This window comes from Perca flavescens, chromosome 10 (assembly GCF_004354835.1).
Source record: "Perca flavescens isolate YP-PL-M2 chromosome 10, PFLA_1.0, whole genome shotgun sequence".
NCBI lineage: Eukaryota > Metazoa > Chordata > Actinopteri > Perciformes > Percidae > Perca > Perca flavescens.
In genome coordinates this window covers 5,851,344-5,871,656 of record NC_041340.1, presented here as the reverse complement: position 1 = coordinate 5,871,656, position 20,313 = coordinate 5,851,344, and the positions used below count along the sequence as shown (strand labels likewise).

At 42.8% G+C, this 20,313-nt stretch overlaps 1 protein-coding gene across 1 annotated transcript in view; it reads right to left on the bottom strand.

The window, feature by feature from the left end:
• The window catches only part of htr4 (5-hydroxytryptamine receptor 4), a 151,270-nt gene that overhangs the window by 64,856 nt on the left and 66,101 nt on the right, over positions 1 to 20,313 (bottom strand). Inside the window, exon 5 of the mRNA XM_028589676.1 lies at positions 796 to 949. Coding sequence (XP_028445477.1) covers positions 796 to 949 — 154 coding nt within the window. The remainder of the gene's footprint in view (positions 1 to 795; positions 950 to 20,313) is intronic.

Here is a 20,313-nt window from a genome sequence, read left to right as displayed (position 1 = left end):
AGACTGTATCCACTGAGGAAGCCCATGAGACGTGGATGAAAGCTTCAGAAACACCAATAAGTGGACCGTGTGTGAATTTGCCATTTCCAATAGTGTACATTCAACATCAATCTTTTTCTTTCTTATGTCCAGACAGCAACTTGCTTCCCTCAGATTGATTCTGACCCCAGGTTGGGGAAGCTGGGTCTACACCTTTGAATTTTATCCTTTCTTCTCATCCCTCTTTCTGTATTCCCGCTCGCATTAAACAAAACTCACTGCACAAACAAGACTCTCATAACACTGACTCAACTGTTAAATACTTTACATTTTCAGATCAAAATAAAAAAAAAAACAGCTTGACCCCATGTCTGTGGTGTCAGTGGCCTTATACTTTTGTTTCTGCGTTAGACATGTTGATGTTGTTTCCATAGCAACACATGAAGCATTTCCTGCTTCTTCTAAACAATACAAACTCCTCAGGAGTAAAAAATCTTTTCAGCAAATGTGGACACATTTTTTTTTAATGTTTATGTAAAACTTGATTTGTTCTATTTCTTTTGACTGTTTTTGTCATTTTCGCGCTCCATTTTTTTTCCTCCCTTACAGGTCATCTCCATTAACAGCAGTAAATTATAAATCATAAACTTGCATTTCCCATGGAGATGTAAAATATTTTTGGCTCCATCCCCATATGGAACCAACACAGGCTACTCAGTGAATCCTTTCCTCTGGTGTACACACACACACACACACACACACACACACACACACACACACACACACACACACACACACACACACTACAGTACTCACCAGGTGGTCGATGCCGATGCTGTTCCAACCCTGCATGATGGGCAGGAAGGAGATGAAGGTGGGAATAACCCAGCAGCCGCCGATCATCAGAGCCACTCGCATAGGCGTCATTTTGTTCTGGTAGACCAGAGGCTGGCAGCAGATAGCATAGTACCTGCAGACAAACGATAGAAAAGGGATACCCAATCAACACAGCCATGCTCTGAGGGGTGGCAACACATAACAAGATATAGGTAGACAGAAGAAAAGTTGTCAAATATATCTTGATTTAAGAATAGACCCTCAGCTGTCAAATACAAAGCACTGCAGAAAATGTGGATAAAAGAAAAGTTAAAGATAAAAGTTTACTTGTTAAAAGAAGCCACACGCCCTGATACCTAAATGACAGAATAGGCCCGTTAAGTCGGTTTTATTTAATGTTGTGAAATGGCTGCACAGTGGCAGTTTGAAACACGTGACCACAGTGATTACCTGACTTTTACATATGACTGTACTATGTAACACTGTGGAACAGAACTATTTAAGTTTTGGCAACACAACTAAGAAAAGAAGATGGATTGGCTAAACATCATGGACAGAAGTTGGTTTACTTAAAAAATGTTGGTTTCTGGGGCACCCCGGCTCAGTCCTTACTGCAGCGGCCCGGTACGAGTCCAACCGCGGCCATTCGCTGCAATTCATTCCTACTCTCACTCCCCTTTCCTGTCATAAGCTGTCCGTTCAAATAAAGGCCAATAATGGCCACAAAAATAATCTTTGAAATAAAAAAGTTGGTTTCACATGGGACTCAAACACACACTGGTCTCCTGGGTTAAAGTCCTGTGTTTGTTTGACCCATTCACCACCCAAACCTTCCTCCTTATGAGGAGGAAGTTAGGAGGCTCTTATAACTACATCATCTTACTTCCTCGTTTGCTCCTGTTGTAGTTACTACGGCCACTAGGGTCGCCGCCTAAGAATATGGGTTGTTAAGCTCATGCCCGTATTAAGTCAATGTGGTGCCTCTGGGCACTATACCTCAAAGCCCCCCCCCCCCTTTACCCGTGGTGTCCTCCTGGCAAAAATATCAGACATAATCAAGAAGATTTCTCAAATATAATTTACTAACTTTTCCAACTACATACATGTAGGCATATGAGCAGTGAGCACTATATTTAAATGTCGCACTTCAAAATCAATACTATATATTGCAGCATTGTCAAATTTGTATTTTTCTGACTTTATTTCACGGGCCCTGAAAGCAACTCCTCTGATTGTTCAAAAACTTTCAAAAGCATCATGGGAAAGCTAAAACTGCTTTAGCATCACAGCTAACGACAATAAAAGGACCTAAAATGAATAAGATATGGACAAAAGACTATCAATATTAGATCAAAGAATATGGATTTATTGCACAAAGTCCTCTGAAGCTCTGTAGCCTCTGTTCCACAATACCATGGAAGAGTGACTGTACATGTACGTGCAAGCAAGTCTGTTACCAACACTATTTTGGCCACGTTTAAAATTACCTTTGTACGTGTGGCCTCAGTCCCTCTATTTCTGTCCCTTGTTTCCTTTTTTAATGAGCTCTTTTGGCAAGACAGAAGGTGCTTGCTGCCAATTAAGCATTTGCAAAAATGCTAAGCACCAATAATTAAGCACTAAAACATTTTCAACAATCAAATGTCTCACTCGCTTTCGCCTCATGTCTGTCTTCCTTTCGATCCCTCTCTCATTGACTCTCTGCCTCATTTTGTTATCATCATATCTGTATCACTTCTATAAGCTCTCTCCCTGTTCCATCATCTTCATTTCTACTGTTCTTTTTCTCCTTTCCTCAAACTCTCCTTTAACTTCCACCTTTCAACCTGTTATCCTTTTTATAATCAGCAATTCTCCCCATGTCCCCATTTCTAAAGCTTATCTGATATCTGAAAATTAAGTAAAGCATAACAAGAGGACAATAACTGTCCTGGCATTATCACAGTCCACCTAAAGGCATCAGATTAATTTCCTCTTCTTAGGACTATTAGTCAGTAAATTGTCAGATTGCCTTGGCTGCTGCATTGCTGCTGCCGACGGGACATGCAGTGTCTCAGCTACTGCGGCCCATCAATTGTCCTCCATGACATTTATTAGTCCTGCGAGGGATTGTGGACAACGTCTGTGTTTCAGAGGTTATACAAGCTGTAGTTCAAATTAAAGAAAAGAAAGTGCAACAAAGCTGACCACAGAAATTGATAAATTACAAAAAACTTTGGACCTGCACTTTTAAAAGCCTGCAAGTGAGTGTTTTGCTGCATTCATGGGGTGTTGGAATAATCCAAAACGTGAGTTCCCGACTGGGAAAACCGCTCAAATTGGAACAACTCGGAATGTTGGCGAAGATTTTGCTACACGACTTGCCAAGTTGATGTCATATTAGCAGCATGGTGGCCCAGTGGTTAGCACTGTGGCCTCACAGCAAGAAGGTTCTGTGTTCGAATCCATGTCATTCTGGGCCCTTTCTGTGTGGAATTTGCATGTTCTCCCCATGTTTGCGTGGGTTTTTTCCAGGTGCTCCGGTTGCCCCCACCATCAAAAACATATACTAGGTTCTCCAGTCAGTGTCCTTGATCAAGGCACTGGCTCAGATCTGGAGTTGGTCCCTGGGCGCCGTCATTGGCTGCCCACTGCTCCCTTGAGGGAGTCGCTACATTTACGTGTATGTGACAAATAAAGTACCTTTACCTTTATTATTATTATGCAGAAACATGGCTGACGAAGTTGAGTTGATGGTAAGAAATATTATAAATTAACAAAGTGCATATCAACTTTTTGCTCACATCTAATTAGTAGGTTGTAAGCATTAGTTGCTGTTGCATGTACAGTGACCGAGATTAGTTAGAAAAGTTGTTTATTAGCATTTCACCAGACAACCAGTCAGGTACAGCAATGTTTTAGTGGTATAACAAATGTACTGGTGGGTGCAGCAACAAATCCGGGACAAAGTCACTAACATAAAGCTTCAAACTTGAAATAAATTATTGTTTAAACACTCCAAGCAATTAAATGCAAGACTAAAATAAAACGACTTTAAGTTTATGAACACACCAAAGTTGGAAGAACAATTCCCAACTCTGGAAATGGCACCATCCGCGGAGCACATCAATGCACCATTACATAATCAAACATTTTCAAGTATTTCTTTAAAGAACATTTAAATTCCACAATCGCTTTCTTTCAGTCCATCCAACCCAGATCTGTCTCCTATATTGTCCACCCCCCCCATTTTGTTTTTCACACTCTCTTCATTTTTGCCCTGCCTGCTATATTTCTCACTTTGATGCCAAAAAACCAAGCAGCTTGGACTTGTACAACAGGATTATCTTGAAACAAGAGAATCTGAATGAGCACTTTTTAAGTGTGTGTGTGTGTGTGTGTGTGTGTGTGTGTGTGTGTGTGTGTGTGTGTGTGTGTGTGTTTGTCTGAGCCTGATATCAAACATTGCAGCAGGAAACAGCATGCAGCGATATGGCTGAGACGACGCTAGCTCTAAACAGCATGAATGGAATCGCACGGGTCATAGAGAAATAATGAGCACAGGGAGAGGGGGAAGGAGCGAGAGAGATGGAGCGTGAAAAGAGAGGAAGAAGAGGGCAAGAATAGGAAAAGAGGAAGAGAGAGATGGCACTGTAGGAATGTTTAAGACAATATAGAAAAAAAGGAAGGAAAAAAAGCAAAAATAGATGAAAGAAGTAGAGAAGAAGGGCAGGAAACAGAGGAGGGAACGGGAGAATAATAATAGGGTTTGGGTGTCCCAAAAGAGAAAGAGAGAAAGAGAAAGAGAGACAGATATGAAAAGCTGATGGCAAATGCTGCATTGCTCACTGTAAAAAATCCTCTACATCTGCAATTTTACCTGCCCTGGTCAATGACTGTTTGTTTGCGCGCGCGTGCGTGTGTGTGTGTGTGTGTGTGTGTGTGTGTGGGCGTGCATACTGATCGCTCAGACCTGTTCCAGGGTGATAGGAAACAGATGCAGTCAACCAAGCGAGCCACTCAGACCTCCATACCCTGGTGTGTCTGTGTTTGTGCTTCTGTGGGCCGTTGCACTTGTTACAGATGTTTGTGTGCGCATCCATGTCATGCTTCAGTGTGTTTATGATTTTTTTGTTTGCGTGCAAGTGCAATAATGCAATTATTTAATTACATTTTTAAGTCAACATTTAAGTTTTCATGCTGTTTGAAATCATTATGTAAAGCACTGCGAATTGATAGTATGTATGAATTGTGCTATACATATAAGCTTGCCTTGCTTTGCCATTTCCTATTGAACTATTAGTGTTTTTTGTTCATTTCGACAAGGAAGCCAGTACTTGATCATTTTAAACAAACCACATCAGGTAATTTCTCTCCTTTTAACTTGTGCTCTTTAAAAAACACTTAAAGAGCTGGAAAACCCACACAGGTGTTTTTAATGACTTTGGTTGATTAGACTTAGACTTATCTTGCACCCGGCACGGCGCAGCGCAGCACAACGCAGTGCAAAGCCCGACGCAAAGCCCGACCCAAGTGTCTTTGCTAGTTTAAGACCGACGCAGTTGTCAGTTTCCCGTCCAGTGTCCGCGTCGTTTAAAAAGCAAATGCACCTGCGCCCATCTTTGCGCCCGTGGGCGTGCTGGTCTTACAGGGAGGTGTGTTCAGGTGAATTCTTGGCGTATTGCTATCTTGAGGCGGCGGGAAGTGATCGCGCCATTGACCAACAAAAACCTGGTCTAAAGTCAATAACGCAGCATTTCATTGTTATTTTAACAGCAAATTAGTAAAATGCGCCTAGGCTCGTGCACAGCGCGCGCACACTATGCTTTTTACACACACACAGGGAGGCGCAGCAGCATACAAACATGCAAAAGATGACAAATAAAAATATTACGGTGCAAATCCGCCATCATAATAGCAATGCACCAAGGTCCTGGCTTTTAAAGGGAATGGGAGATGACACTCTGATTGGTTTATTGCATGTTACGCCCAAAACACAGCTATGAATTAATGAAGACACTAAGTACAACCCTTAATAACAACTGATCAACAAATCCGACAAACTAAGAGGAGATCGAAGGAGCTGTCAGTCAATTACAGTCTGTACACTCCAACGCAGCCTTGAGAAGTGTCATGGTGCTGTCTGTTTTCCCTCTCCCCTCTCCCTTGTTTTTTGTCTGTCATGTGCTGAGTGTGTGTGGCGCTCCTGGCTCTCTCCCTCCTCGTCAAGACACCTGTGGCTTCCTGTTCACCTGATTCACATCCAGCAATCACCTCTCCTGTTTTAAAACCCCAGCCTTCCAACCAGTCTCTGCCAGATCGTCCGTTCACCCAAGTGGTAACACTCGCGACGGCCAGCCTCAGTGTTGTCAAAGACTGCTTTTCTTTTGTATACCTGTTGCAAGCCTTGTTTTGACTTTTTGTGTTTTTGTGTCCAGATTCCCACTACAGCCCTGGAAGCCCAGTCTGCCTGTCTGAGCCTTGTTCTTCTCTCAAACCTGCTTCTCACCTGTCTGCCCGCTCTCAGCCCCAGGGGATATCCAGCACCTGCATCACTCATTTTTTCTGTTCAATAAACCTCAATACCTGTTCTGACCTTTTTCCGTGTCTGCGCTTGAATCCAGACAGCCCAGCCTAACAAGAGGTCTAATCAGGCGCCGTAAGTGAAAACACCAGTGTAAGTGGAAGCTTTAAATGGTACATAAGTCACTCCAAATGACACACTTACAGAGATGTGTCCATTCTCCTCTGCCTCTTTTGCTTTACTTGCTTTTAAGGCAGATTCACTATATGGTTCAGTGTCATCACTCTCATCAACCCAAATATACAGCAGCAGCAGTCTGCTATTTTCAGCTAACAAGCTCTAATAAACCCACAAAGTGTTTGTTTTTGTTTTTTTAGAAACTAGCTGGTAAAGAAAGTGGAAGATCTAGCAGCTAAAGAGCCTGAGATGTTTCTCAAGAGTTGGTGGACAACAAACCAGAGCTAAAAGGAGAGTGAATATTGGACTTTACTCCAATTGAATGCTAATGTTACTCTGTAATGCATGTTTGCTAACATGTACATAAAAAGCTTTATGAAGCAATATGTTAGAGCTGTTTGTCTGTTGCTTGCTTTTTGAGTTCTATGTACCAAAGTGCTAAAAAAGACAGTTCATTTCGCTGTAATACTCTTATCCAAATACTTGATTATTCATAAGAATGCTAGTTAGATAATTTGATTTTATATTAATCATCTAACTCCCAAAGTTATCGTGTCCACTGCAGCTGATTTTACATATTTTTTTAACCTTTGCTCATCCTCAGAGGGTTGAGTGAAGACACTGCAGCAGTATTAAAGCTAATCCAGTTTGAGCCTATTGTCAGTCACTGTTGATATTTTGCTGCCTCCCCTGCCATGGTCCTACCTCATTACCTTCTTGCGGTGCGTGGCATTTCACAGCCATCAGTAATTTGGAGGGAGGCTGTGTGTACTGTGTGTGGTCTGCATGTGCTGTGGCATTAGAAAAGGTCAAGAGACCCATTCTATTTGAATTGCCAAAACAGACGCGTTGAAAGGTTGCAAAGGGATTCTTTAAGTGTGGATGTGGAGGCCTGAGTCACGCAACCCTCCGCCCCCCCATGTCTCCAGCACAAGTATGAATTCTTGCATTGTCTGGATATAAATGTCCATACACAAAAAACACACACATGCACAAAAAACACACACATGCATAAAAGCACAGTATGCACTCACACCCCCAGATGCTCAAATACAAACAAAGAAGCAACATGGATGCATAAAGGCACGTGCACACGCACACACACACACACACACACACACACACACACACAAACACACACACATTAACCTGGAGAAGATTAGAAGCAGACGTAGCACGGTTGAATGGCAGCGTGTCCTGACCATGAGCACTTTAAATGGTCCCGGTTTCCTTTTGATCTACAAAACATTTCTCTCTGTTTATTTCTGACATTTTTATTCAGACATTATTTATGTGGAAGCTGGTTTCTGAGAACAGCCAAACCCAAAGTATGTTGTTGTATTCAACGTTCACACGCTGCTGCGGAACATTTGATTTTGTCTTCACCTAAACCACAAGAGAAGGTTGAAATCCTCCTTACTGCCTGTTTAAGTTTAGACATCCTCCATTACTTTAAAACACAAAGCAGCTTTGTACAAATAGCAACTGAGTTGGGTAGTACTACTAAAAGGCATTATGTACTGGCTTTTTGCAGTAAATACTGTACACAACAAATTTACTTACATCATTTGTACCAATGAGAACTGATACTAGGTGTATGCTGACACACCAGCCTGTTTCCTTTCATTCAAAAAGCTACGGAGAGTTAAGCACTGTAATTCGTAAGCATGAAGTGTGTGAGACTTGTTGATTATTCAGAAACAAATAAGTCAAATCATTAAAATGCCAACAGGTCTTACTGCAGGTGACAAAAATCCGCACTCAAGTCGGACAGTTTTCCAGCCATTTCCAACAGCCTTCAGGTTGAACACTGTGGTCCGCTTCCGATTTAATAAAATCTTATCAGACCCAAAAATCAGCTTGTACACAGATTTTATTATGAAGGAGTAGCTGTCAAAATGCTCTACATGCAATCTGCTGCTGATTTTAATTAACAACAGACTGTAGATTATCTGTAATCTGAACAGATTTAGTCTGTCTGACTTCTAAACGTCACTATCAGCCTCACAACATGTGCTCTGTACAGAATAAGCGTTTCAATCAGACAAATCGCAGTTAAAATCCCTCCAATTCAAAATCAATAAAAAGTTTATATAAAACGTCATCATGTTGAGTCGATTCTGAACCAATCAGCTGTTAGATCAGCTGAGAGGCCGGCGTTTCCCAGCATGCCCTGGGTCCGCCTGGGTCTTGCAGTCGGTGGAAAGCAACTGCGGCGCCTGACTCTAAAAACTGTGGCCGCCTTGATCTTGCGAGGTTACCGTTGCCCACGTGTGCATGACGTCAGAGCAGAATGAAAGATGCTATGTATAAATAGTTGAGTTAGAAGAAGTTAGTTTAGTCACTTTTTCTCCGGTGATACAGGGGTGCTATGATTCAGGTGTATAAGCTTGTATGTACAAGGAATATACTGTATGATGTAACAGTTATCTTATTAGCCTATCTTTCAGTTTTGGAGCAATAGGTATGAGACACAAGGGAATTCTTTAAAACTTTACCCTAGAACATGCATGTCTGAAAAGAGAAAGAATTTTAAAAAAATTGAAAAAGTTGTGCGTTCCCTATATATAGGGATATATAGGGATATATATATATATATATATATATATATATATATAAAACAACTTTTTGGCCAACCAACGGTTGGCCGTAGCCTAGAGCATCAGGTGTGTGAAAACATGGCCACAATAACAAAAGATTTTCTGCCGTTTTCTTATGCGAGCATCCAAACAGCACATCGCCAGGTGTTTGTTTGTGTTATCTGCAGGACAACTAACGGGAAAGGACACGGATAATGTGTTGTTGTTTTATACATAAGCCTATTTATGAATAATTTTAAACATGTTATGTCTGTGCATGTTTCTTGGCAGAGGCATTTGTCCACAATTAACAGTTTATTGTCATTGAAATATGTTCAGTGAACCATAGTCGCCTCCATCAAACGTCAGTTGTCAACAACGCGTCACCAACTGGGGAACTCGGGTATCAAAATCCAGCCCGAGTTTCCCACCTCTGATTCCCACAGGACGTTACGTGAATGGTGACGTTTTCACTCGAAAAAACTTTTTCCGATGTCCATGAACGCACGGTCAGACCAATGAACAGAAAGACAGGGGATTGGACAAGACAGTAACGAGCAACAGATGAGAGCAGAAACGAAGGGAAACTAATGAGACAATAGGGAACAGGTGAGAACAGAACTGGAGGGAACCTAACAAGAGAGGAAGTACAGACCATATAAGGGGATGGGCGGAGACAAAGACAGATGACAGACGGGTAACCACAGAACACAAGCACAAATAACAACAAAAGACACAAAAAGGCTCAGCTGGATCCTGACAAAGATAAGTTTCTAAATTCACTGTGTTTCTAAATTCATGGCTTGATTGCCACACGTCAGTTGGTTTTGACAATTTGATTGCCGTCACCAAGTTTGAAACATTGCACACATGCTAATGCAGCCATGGCAAAATTGCATGGTTGAAATCACCTCACATTAAAATTGATGTACAGTAGCAGTAGATATCGATAATCATATGGTACGTTCATTTTTGGAATGCAGGATTAATACTGCTGTGACATTACTGATCGACGTGTTAAAAAAGTTAGAGACGAGTCTGCAAAGAGGACAAAGAAAGGACAGAGAAAGAGGAGAAGAGCGTCAACAGCAAATAAAATTGCATTATCATAACACAGCGGTTATGTGAAGGACTCAATGATGCGGTCATAAGCTCAAGGCGGAAAAGCTGCCGTATAGAGACCGAAAGAGAAATGGAGCGTGGGTGGGCTGGGTGACTGTAAAGACACAACAGGAGGAAGACAGTGAAGCACAGTCATTCAATATGGCTTCTTTCTTTAATACGGTGCCTGCATTCATTCTGCATTTCATTGTCTCCTTTATGCCGCTTCTCTGCATGAGACTGAGCCCCCTCTCATATCATTTGTTACCAAAAATGTCCAAACATGCCAACATTGATTACATTTTTAAAAAAGAAAGGGAGCAGATGCTGATGACTGACAGGATGGGGCTTACGGTTTAGACAGTGTTAGAACGTGTTTCCCCCAGTTTCCTAAAGCTAAAGCTGTAGTTGTTAATTCTTAACACTGAGAGCCAGAGTGACGCGTGTCTTCTGTCCTAACATGTAGCCTAATTAGCGGCATTTGATTGCACTTTCGAACCTGGCTCCACCACAACCAGGTGGATCAAATCAGTCTCATCAGCTAGCTAAAGACCAAAGTCAAAAAAGAACTAGGTGATACAAGCCACTCGGTGTAGTCCAAGCTATTTATTGAAATTTAATTTATTGAAAAAAATTCTGGTACAGGATTTAAAATCCTCTGTTATGCCAAAACGCCAATATAACAGAAGAAGAAGAACACGCATCCCGATCATGTGAACGCTGCCAGTCGGAAAAACAACGTAACCAGGGGGGCGGTGCCTGTTATTCCGAGGTGGCATGAATGCAGCATGAGTATTTCTACACCCCTGTGATCCTTTGTCTCTTGTCGGTTCATCTCTCTCTGTTTGTCCTGTGAGAGTCTTGTTCATTTGTAGTTGTGAGTTTGTAGTTGTTTAGTCAAAATAAAGTGTGTTTGTTCTGTACTTCAACCTGGAAGAGTCTTGCATTTGGGTCCACCTGCTGAAATTGTGACAATCTTAAAGTTAGTAGATCTTTGGATTTGAAATTTGCATTTTTCTTTTAAGAAAATTCCAATAAGAGTATGCCATTTGTTTAAAAAAAATAAAAACTATAGAAAAACTATATTTAAAGGTTCCATATTATGCAGGACTTCAACGCGCACTGGGCAATGATGGAGACACATGGAGAGGCGTGATTGGGAGGAACGGCCTCCCTGATCTAAACCAGAGTGGTTGTTTGTTGTTGGACTTCTGTACTAGTCATGGATTGTCTATAACAAACACCATGTTCGAACATAGGGATGCTCATAAGTGTACGTGGTACCAGAGCACCCTAGGCCAAAGGTCAATGATCGATTTTATAATCGTTTCATCTGATCTGAGGCCGTATGTTTTGGACACTCGGGTGAAGAGAGGGGCGGAGCTGTCAACTGATCACCATCTGGTGGTGAGTTGGGTCAGGGGGTGGGGGAAGACACTGGACGGACCTGGTAAGCCCAAACGGGTAGTGCGGGTAAATTGGGAACGTCTGGAGGAAGGCCCCTGTCCGACAGACTTTCAACTCACACCTCCGGCGGAGTTTTTCGTGCATCCCTGTGGAGGCTGGGGGCATTGAACCCAAGTGGACAATGTTCAAAGTTTCCCTTGCTGAAGCTGCGGCGAGGAGCTGTGGTCTTAGGGTCTTAGGTGCCTCAAGGGGCGGTAACCCACGAACACCGTGGTGGACACTGGTGGTCAGGGAAGCTGTCCGACTGAAGGAGTCTTTCAGGGATATGTTATCCCAGAGGACTCCGGAGGCGGTTGCAGGGTACTGAAGGGCCCGAAGGGCTGCAGCCTCTGCCGTGAAAGAGGCAAAGCAGCGGGTGTGGGAGAAGTTTGGAGAAGACATGGAGAAGGACTTTCGGTCGGCACCAAGGTGCTTCTGGAAAACTGTTCGCCACCTCAGGAGGGGGAAGCGGGGAACCATCCAAGCTGTGTACAGTAAGGATGGGACACTGTTGACCTCAACTGAGGATGTAATAGGGCGGTGGAAGGAGCACTTTGAGGAACTCCTGAATCTGACTAATACGCCCTCTATGTTAGAGGCAGAGCTGGAGGATGATGGGGGATTGTCGTCGATTTCCCAGGCGGAGGTCACTGATGTAGTCAAACAACTCCACAGTGGCAAAGCCCCTGGGATTGATGAGATCCGTCCAGAAATGCTCAAGGCTCTGGGTGTGGAGGGGTTGTCCTTGTTGACACGCCTATTCAACATTGCGTGGAAGTCTGGGACAGTGCCAAAGGAGTGGCAGACCGGGGTGGTGGTCCCCCTTTTTCAAAAAAGGGGGACCAGAGGGTGTGTGCCAATTACAGGGGTATCACACTTCTCAGCCTCCCTGGTAAAGTCTACTCCAAGGTGCTGGAAAGGAGGGTTCGGCCAAGAGTCGAACCTCGGGTTGAAGAGGAACAATGCGGATTCCGTCCTGTGTCCTGTGTTTTGTGGATATGGAAAAGGCGTATGACCGGGTCCCCCGGGAGATACTGTGGGAGGTGCTGCGGGAGTATGGTGTGAGGGGGTCTCTTCTCAGGGCCATCCAATCTCTGTACGACCAAAGTGAGAGCTGTGTCCGGGTTCTCGGCAGTAAGTCGGACTCGTTTCAGGTGAGGGTTGGCCTCCGCCAGCGCTGCGCTTTGTCACCAATCCTGTTTGTAACATTTATGGACAGGATATCGAGGCGTAGTCGGGGTGGGGAGGGGTTGCGGTTTGGTGGGCTGGGGATCTCATCGCTGCTCTTTGCAGATGATGTGGTCCTGATGGCATCATCGGCCTGCGACCTTCAGTCCTCACTGGATCGGTTCGCAGCCGAGAGTGAAGCGGTTGGGATGAGGATCAGCACCTCTAAATCTGAGGCCATGGTTCTCAGCAGGAAACCGAGAACCATGTGTGTGCCTACTCCAGGTAGGGAATGAGTCCTTACCCCAAGTGAAGGAGTTCAAGTACCTTGGGGTTTTGTTCGCGAGTGAGGGGACAATGGAGCGGGAGATTGGTCGGAGAATCGGTGCAGCGGGTGCGGTATTACATTCAATCTATCGCACCGTTGTGACGAAAAGAGAGCTTCGCCAGAAGGCAAAACTCTCGATCTACCGGTCAGTTTTCGTTCCTACCCTCACCTATGGTCATGAAGGCTGGGTCATGACCGAAAGAACGAGATCCAGGGTACAAGCGGCTGAAATGGGTTTCCTCAGGAGGGTGGCTGGCGTCTCCCTTAGAGATAGGGTGAGAAGCTCAGTCATCCGTGAGGAGCTCGGTGTAGAGCTGCTGATCCTTCGCGTCGAAAGGAGCCAGTTGAGGTGGTTCGGGCATCTGGTAAGGATGCCCCCTGGGCGCCTCCCTAGGGAGGTGTTCCAGGCACGTCCAGCTGGGAGGAGGCCTCGGGGAAGACCCAGGACTAGGTGGAGGGATTATATCTCCAACCTGGCCTGGGAACGCCTCAGGATCCCCCAGTCGGAGCTGGTTAATGTTCCTCGGGAAAGGGAAGTTTGGGGTCCCCTGCTGGAGCTGCTCCCGCCGCGACCCGATACCGGATAAGCGGACGAAGATGGATGGATGGATGGATATTATGCACATTTTCATATTGTATTTTGGGTTTCTACTAGAACATGTTTACATGCTTAAAAAACATTTGTTTAAAAAATGCACTATCCTTCTCATATTGAATATACCTGTGTCTTTAAGAGGAAAAACCTGGTCTAAAGTCAGTGGCGCTAGTCTAAAGTCAGTAGCGCGTTATTCAGATGCTATTTTAGGGGCGCATGCTTTGCCATAATGTAGCGTGTGCACAATGCGCATACACTTCTCTCATCTAAACAGACGCAGCAGTTCCCATTTTTGCATAATTACAAGGAAAAATACTACTGAAAACGCGCTTCAGGTGTTTGGATAGGTCAGGAGGCACTTTACAGTACAGTCCTCAAAAAGTCTTAGCATTCTTTGTGGCTTGTTGTGATTTACACAACATTTCCATGAATCATGGATGTGTTGATGACATAAATGAGGAAATATTAGAGGACTTAAGGAGATGTGATGTTGAACTACGGCGGGATCTGGTCCAGGAGTAATGCGCGATGCGCTCCTGGTGGAGCGGGTGGACGGAGATGGAGTGGGGGGAGGAGGAAGGGGCACAACAGGAGCAGGTGGTGCGTTTGGAGGCCCACGCTCCATGGCTGCAGCAATCCTCTCCAGACTTGAGGAGATGTGCCCGAGAGGCCGCAGCAACATTGCCACCCGGTCAAGACGGGTATTTATTACTTTGCCGCATCCCAGACAGCTCCCGCTGGCGTGTGCCAGGCAAATCCGCCGTTATAATAACGATCCGCCATGGAATAAGCGCGCCTGCTCTTAAAGGGAATGTGAGATGACGCTCTGATTGGTTCATTGCACGTTACGCCCAAACCACACCTAGCTACTTCAGACCAACCCATTTAAGATTTGCGTCGGGCGCAAGAGTCATTTATCCCACCGGTATAATAGCAACAGCGCTCAAGAGAGCTACTTGCGTTTTGCGTTTCATACTTGCGTTTCAGATCATTAAAATAGGGCCCTCAGAGTCTCTGCACCATCATTGTAGCCGGGGAATGACTATAACGGCGTTGTAGCAACACGTTCTACCTCTATATAGTTTAGATGTGCCATCACAACTGTACGGAAGTCCTGACACAGTTTCTGAAAACGGACTGTGTGCATTTCTCGGCGGTTTGATACTTTCACAGTATTTATATAGCACCTCGACCTGCTATATAATGATAAAGACATGGAAATCTCACTTTTTAAAATATGGGATCTTTAAACTCTTTCTAGAACTGTCTCTTTATTTCTCTATTTTCCTCTCTCTCAAAGTCACTTTGTCTAGCTCTCGCATTGCCAGACCAATCCCCACAGTGCTGCGGAGGAGGGTCTGGCTAGTCCACACAGCATTCCCGGATGGGAGAAAAACGTGCTATGGTTTATTGACATTTCTTTAACACTTGTGTTGTCCTTTGACCCGAAGGACAAAACAAGGGTTAATATATCTTAGTGCTCGTTTGTACAGCATTTTGGTCAGCTTAAACTGTGTTTAAATGTGTTCTAGAAATGAACTTTACTTACTTACTTTACAAGAAACAGGGTTTAGAGAACAATTCTCAACAAAGTAAACGGAAGTACATAATCCTTGTATTGTCCTTCGGGTCCCAGTGACCCACAAACACAAGGGTTAAACCAATCACAATCGTGCGCCGGACACAGGTACGGTGCCTTTGCGAAATAGCCTCTGGAAGGTACTTGTTTTGGTGGAATATGCACGTAAATAATTTAATTGTCGGTTCTAGCTGGGAGAATGTTTCTGGTATCGACCAGAGTTGTTTAGAATGCCAACACAAAGAAAGTGGAAGGTAAGGGACATCCGGCAGTGGCACAGGAACTATCCCGTAAATGAAAAGTCGATATACTTTAGACTAAGAGCTCTCACTTTCCCCGTGTTGTTTTCTCAATCTAAATGTCTCTGTGTATGTTAGCCTCTTCACTGACTGCCTTTTTGTTGGAACATCCTACTTGTGGCGGTTCTGGTATTATTAGTCTTAATTAATTTCCATTCAGCCCTTTTCAGCATCTACAGCTGACAGTGGGTGAATGAGTAGCTTTTTCCTGCAGCTGTTCACTTATTTTCTATGTTCTCTCACTTGATTCTTCTCCGTCTTCTCTGTTTTATTCTCCATTTCCCCTTCTTTTCTCTTGGTATCCCTCTCTTTTCTTTCTCGTTCTCTGTCGCATACGCAAGCTTATGTGTTGTCGTCTGTCAGCCAAACTCTTAAAGTCAAAAAACACCGGAGGCAACAGTTTATTTTCTGCTCACTGCACACCAAGAACATCAAGTGATATTTCAAGCGGACTCTTTCTTCTGTTTACAGCTTGTTTTTTTTGTTAGAATTTAGTGTTTTTGTGTTTTTATTTTGAGTTTTCACAACCACAGTGACCTCTGACTTGCTTCAAGGTCTGTTGCGTAGAAGACAAACTCAGACTCAGATGAGGAAAAGGTAACAGGGCTTTCGCAGAGCAGACATTTTGACACGTCACAGTAGGAAAAGCACAGGTGTAAATGAATGAATGATAAATAGAACTACAAGACGTGGCTGAATTTGAACTGACAAAGTCAAAACATTCAAAATCCCCCTTTTGCTTCTCTAAAGGGAAAAGACGGTGCCACCATCACAAGCACGGCACACCATGTGTCCCACTACAAGCAGGCAGACCTTTTTTTCATAGGTGTTTACGCCATTTTGTGTTTCTGTAACGCTCTGTCAACAGCTCGACAGAGCATTCATTTTTGGGTCAGGAAATATATTGAATGCTTTCGAATGCAGTGACAGTATTTGACAGCGGTAAGAACATAAATAACATGGAAATGTGCTTAAAATGTTTGTCATTTTTCCCCTCTAAATTCTTCTATATTATGTATTCAAATATTTCTCATTGTTCCCTTCTTTGTTTATGCTCTTTCTCTTGCAGTGATGCAGACAACAGATGCTTCCTTTTAGAGATTCCTCATAATAATAATAATAATAATATACCAGCAAAAATGTGTTTACTTTCCTAGTCTGTTATTGTCTTGCTTTGCTCTTTTCTTATACAATCAGTTTGATTTAGGATGCTGGAAGCTACAATCAGCAGCCTTCTCTTTCCCCTCTCAAAAGCATAAACATGTTGGAAGTGATTTTTTTTTTCATCAGCCTTTCACTCAGTTGTCAACAGATGCTCTGAAAACATAGGGTCTGTGTTGTAGGAGCTGTGTGTTGTACAATAAATCAGTCCAGCACAATCCCCACCAAATCCGATTTATCCCGTTAGTGGTGGTATTGATTGTTTGTGCGGACTTCACTTTGCGGCAAAAAGAAAAATACTTTGACACAGGAAACGTTCAGTCGTTCCTCGGGAACGTTTTAATCCAAACCACGATCTTTTTCCTTAACTAGTCGTGTTGGTGCCTAAACCTAACTGTCAGCGCCAAATGACGCTCACTTTTTCTGGCTAAACTCCACTATCACGGCCCATGAAAGGACCGTCATCTGGCGGTACCTGTACCCGGCTCACAGTCACCTACTGGGGGTTAAACAACTGCCGCTGGTAGCCGGAGCTCTATAGCAGCTAAATACAATTATCATTATTGTACTGTACTCTATGGCACTGTAGACTGTTTACGTACCAGAAAGGGGGAAATCCCATGCACCCCCCCTGGCAAATTGGATATAACACAGTGTGCACACCTTGTAATGGTCTTTACGAAAAGTCATTCATGGTGTTCCACTTGATTGTCTATGTGAAAACTGATGGTGGTGGAGTGAAGAACAAAAAAGAGAGTTTAAGAGAGAAGGTTGCCTGCTTTCCCAGCTCTGCACATCTGCCCAATCCCTTCATTAAACTCATCTGTTTGGTAAAGTTACAAAAATAGTCGGTAGTAGTCAGCATCCTCAATTCCAATGTCAGAGGGAAGGGAGATTTCAGATGTTGTTCAACAAACGCACAAGCTCTAAACCCGTCCCTGGATCTCCGTTTTTCCCGAGGAGGTTTTCATCACAACCACATCCCCCACAGGGGCAGATCATAATCTTTTGCTCGATTCATAATGTCAGAAAGTGGGTGAAGCGGTGAAGAGTGCGGCTTCCTGCTTCATGCTTCAACGACTTAAATAGCATACATATCTTCAAAAGCCACCCAATCAGAGACACAGAAGTCTGATATAAAAAAAACAGAGCTTTGTTCAGATTCAGACATAACGTGTTTGTTCTTGCAAATATTTGAATGCATGTTGTGTTCTTCTGCATATGCTGCTTTCTGTTTGTGTTCATGTGTTATAGTTTCTCTTCAGAGCGTAAAACATACAATGCCAAAAGCGATGGAAGCCAAGGCTTTAAATTCTACTTTGAAAGTTCTACCTGCACCATATATGTATATAATAAGTATATTTGATATAGCACCTTTTACAGACAAAGTCACAAAGTGCTTCACATGATAAGCATTTGTAAAAAAAATACAGTATGATCCAAGAGAAAATAAGCAAGGAAAAATTAATTGAAAGACCAATGAAAATCATTTAAAAGATTAAAACCTAAAACCCAAAGTTACAAACGTGAGTCAAAAGCAAATTTAAAGAAGTGCGTCTTCAGCTGCTTTTTAAAAACATCAACGGAGACTGCAGAACATAAGACAATAGGTGCCTGACCATTTAAAGCTGGGCATGACTCTTAAATGTCCTATTCAACTTCCATCTCAACTATTACTTTGGCTAAGAATGGCTGACTGGACTGTTTTACAGCTACATCCTGCTTAGATTAAACATTTTCAGACATCCGCACAGGCAGCCGATCAGTCGGACGTTGAAGATGTATGCAAGGATTGGTTGCCATGCTCAACGGTGTCTTGAGGGTAGTAATTAAAGCAGGGAGAAGAGTCTTTGTTCAATATCTCCGTCCTGCCTTTCCCATTAGATCAAGCGTTGGAGGCATCTCTAAGGTTGAGAGAGAGTTTATTTTGCACTTCCTGCCAAACTATTTGTTGTCCATTAAGCTTCTTCAACCTCAGTCAGTGACAGCGGACACTGGAATTTATAACACTTTGAGGAACCATATGAAGCCCAAAGAATCTTTTTATGTCGGTGGTTCCGGGGAAATGCCTACATTAGTAGAGCCCTGGAAGGATCCTTGAGGAACACCTTCATAAAGGTTTCATGAGTACTGAGGGAAGGCTACACACTTGAGCAGGTTCAAACTTTATTTTGTGGAAAGGAAATGTCTGCAAGGGCAAAATTCCCCATCAGGGACTGGGTTGGTCCCCTGTCACTTTTAACTGTGTTCTCATGTCCTACTGCCGTATTCCAGATAAGAGACGCTTTGAGTTGATAGAAGTGATAATATGCTCATCACGGCCACCTTTAACCACTTTACTCTGTATCCATTATTCCCCTATTTTGTGTGTCACTTTGATAGCATTTATCTCACCCTGGCAGATGAAATCCTAAACAAAAGAAGTTATGGTTCCAAGTTATGGTATTGAAAAAAGGATTACCAACAGATTTATACTTATAGTGTTTATATTCTTCTCATCCTTCTTATCTTATATTTAGAGAATGTGTGACATGCACCAACAACACCAAGACAAATTCCTTGTACGTGTAAAAAACCTACTTGGCAATAAAGCCCTTTCTGATTCTGATACAGTGTTAAATCTGCCAAGCCTTGTTTTAATCTGTAGTGCTAATGTTTCTGTTCTGCAGAATGTTGGTGTTTGTATATGTCTGTTGGGTATTTAAAATAAAGCACACAACACACACACACACACACACACACACACACACACACACACTGAGAGAAACAAGAAACTGTTAATCTGGGCTTTTTTTCATATGGGACTCCAGACTCTCTGTTGCATCTTGCTGCATCTGACTGAATGACAGTTTCATTAATTCTTGCTGCAGTTCTACATGAGGACAAATTTCATCCTCTCTGTCTGTCTGTCGCTTTTAATACAACCACAAACATGAGATTCTCAAATGGTCAGAGCACCTACAGCTTTATAACTGTTTACAAGCTACTGGTCTACTTAGCTCCACCTGTTCTTACATTCATGCCAATTTTCTTATAGCTTAAGAGCACTGTTTCATTCATTATCACATCACCAGATCACCATTTCAATGAGAACTTAGCACATATTATCTCATGTCTATGAAAAGCTTAATATAACTGTGAAGCAATCATTGTTATTTTAATTGAATCTCTTTTATTAAAGCAAAACAATATTCATGAGGACAGAAGCACTGTTAAGTTTAACTATGTATTTTGTAGATGTGTCAATTGTCTGCACATTTGTCCATTTCATTTTAATTGTTAGAAAACCAAATGTTGAATGTGAAAAAGCCTTTTAAACAACATTGAGACGTTTATTTGCTAAAAACCAACAAAAATAATATGCTACGATAATGAGACAGCAAATGGATAAGGAAATGATTAAAATGAAACAAAACAAGGCACAACAGCTATAGTTAGCAAAGTACAGAGTAAAAGTGTGCTAAAACTGAACACATAAGACTGGATCGATGACAAAGACACGCTGGATATCATAGCAGGAACCTTTTTATTTCAAAATAAGTTGTCAAAGCACACACATGTT